Source organism: Arachis stenosperma, chromosome 6 (genome assembly GCF_014773155.1).
Source record: "Arachis stenosperma cultivar V10309 chromosome 6, arast.V10309.gnm1.PFL2, whole genome shotgun sequence".
Taxonomy (NCBI): Eukaryota; Viridiplantae; Streptophyta; class Magnoliopsida; order Fabales; family Fabaceae; genus Arachis; species Arachis stenosperma.
Window position 1 is genome coordinate 122,667,760 of NC_080382.1, and position 1,935 is coordinate 122,669,694.

Sequence of the window (1,935 nt, forward strand, 5' to 3'; positions counted from 1 at the left end):
TAAATGGGGAGGGACATACCCTTCCCCCAAGGTACGTCACCTATCACTCACCCTTTTTCGCCTGCACACTCTATTGACTAGAGCGTCGGAGTGTCTTTGCAGGTGACACCCCTCACTCCTTGCACGAAGTACTCGAAACATTGCCTTCGCCAGCCCAGGAGCTCACGACTAGGCAAGACCCCCACTTCACCAACTAGGATTCCAACATGAACCGTCCGGTACCCGACCTACCGAACATTGGCGCCGTCTGTGGGGACAACGAAGCTAAATGGAGATCGTGCCGGGTCCAGGAGACCACGGGCGCGCAGCAGCCCCTGAGGGGGCGGCCTTCGTTGCCTCGGCCCGTGAGAGGTTAAGATCCCCTCCCCGACAAACCGGGTTCCAGTTGAGAGCTCAGGAGAGGCGCCCCTTCGGGGGAACAGGCAGTGACAACGCTAGGATAATGCAGGAGCTGCGCCACAGGGTGCAGAATCTGTAGCGCCAACTAGCAGATCAGGAGCATCATCAGCGGACCTCCGACCCTGACTACTCTCTGTCCCCTGAGAGTCAGGGAAGAACCTCCAACCGAAGCAGTCGCTCCCAGCGTACCCTTATACCGAGATCAGAATCAGAGAGTATTTGGGAGGATTGGCAGCGCCCTAGGAGGCGAAACGATACAATCATCTATGCCCGAGGCAAACGGGCATGCGTCATGCGTGGGGACCGTGAAAACGGAGAAGGAAGGTCCGAGAGAAAGCGGCAACCCGTCATCATGGGCGCCACCCCATTCCACCGTTCCATCCTCGAGGTCCGGTTGCCGAGACACTTCGACAAACCAACAGATATGAGGTATGACGGAACATAGGACCCGCAGAAGCACCTAATGGCCTTCGAGGCCGGAATGAACCTCGAAGGAGTGCGAGACGAGGTGAGGTGCCGCGCTTTCCCGGTCACCCTGGCAAGCCCGGCGATACGGTGGTTCAATAGCCTCCCGCAGGGTTCTGTAGCCGCCTTCTCGGACATCAGCCGTGCCTTCTTGGCGCAATTCACTACTAGAATCGCGAAGGCAAAGCACCCAATCAATCTTCTCGGCGTGACCCAACGTGCCGGGGAGACGACCAGAAAGTATCTAGATCGGTTCAACGACGAATGCCTGAAAATCAAAGGACTAACCAACTCTGTGGCCAGCCTTTGTCTGACGAATGGCCTTCTTAATGAGGATTTCCGAAAGCACCTCACCACTAAACCGGTCTGGACGATGCATGAGATCCAGACCGTAGCCAAGGAATACATAAATGATGAGGAAGTCAGCCGAGTCGTGGCTGCCAACAAACAGCAGCCCTCCCACAATCAACCCAGGCACCATGGTAACAGAGAAAGGCAGAAGGAACAGGTCAGAGACGGGGGGCCGAGCAAGGCACTCAGACCGTCTCCCCGGATAGGAAAATTCACCAACTACACCCCACTCACTCTCCCATCATAGAAGTTTACCAGCAAATCGCCGAAAAAGGAATATTGACGAAGCCCCGACCTCTGAAAGACCGTATAGGGGGAACAAGAGCCTTTACTGTGATTACCACAAAGGCTACGGGAACCAAACGCAGGACTGTTTCGACCTGAAAGATGCGCTAGAACAAGCAATCAGGGACGGTAAACTGGCCGAATTCTCCCACCTTATCAGGGAGCCGAGGAGATGACATCGCGACCACGATGAAGACGGCAAGACCCAATCGAAGAAACGGCGGCAAGAACCAGAAGACAACGATCACGGCCTCACCATAATAAACGTGGTGACCGCCAAGAACACAGCGCCAAAGTCGAGGTCTGCGCACAAGAAAGACGCCAAAGTCCTGACAATTTCCTCCTCGCCGACACGAAGCTCCAAGAGATCCCCAATTATTTCCTTTGGGCCAGAGGATCATTGGTTCGATGAGGTCCCTGAGAACCCACCCATGG

At 55.5% G+C, this 1,935-nt stretch overlaps 1 protein-coding gene across 1 annotated transcript; it reads left to right on the forward strand.

Annotated features, from left to right (window-relative positions):
* The first annotated feature begins 862 nt into the window (after positions 1–862).
* On the forward strand, positions 863–1,462 carry LOC130934519 (uncharacterized). The gene has a single exon (XM_057864080.1). The coding sequence runs from the start codon at positions 863–865 to the stop codon at positions 1,460–1,462; it is 600 nt and encodes a 199-aa protein (XP_057720063.1).
* The last annotated feature ends 473 nt before the right edge of the window (positions 1,463–1,935 follow it).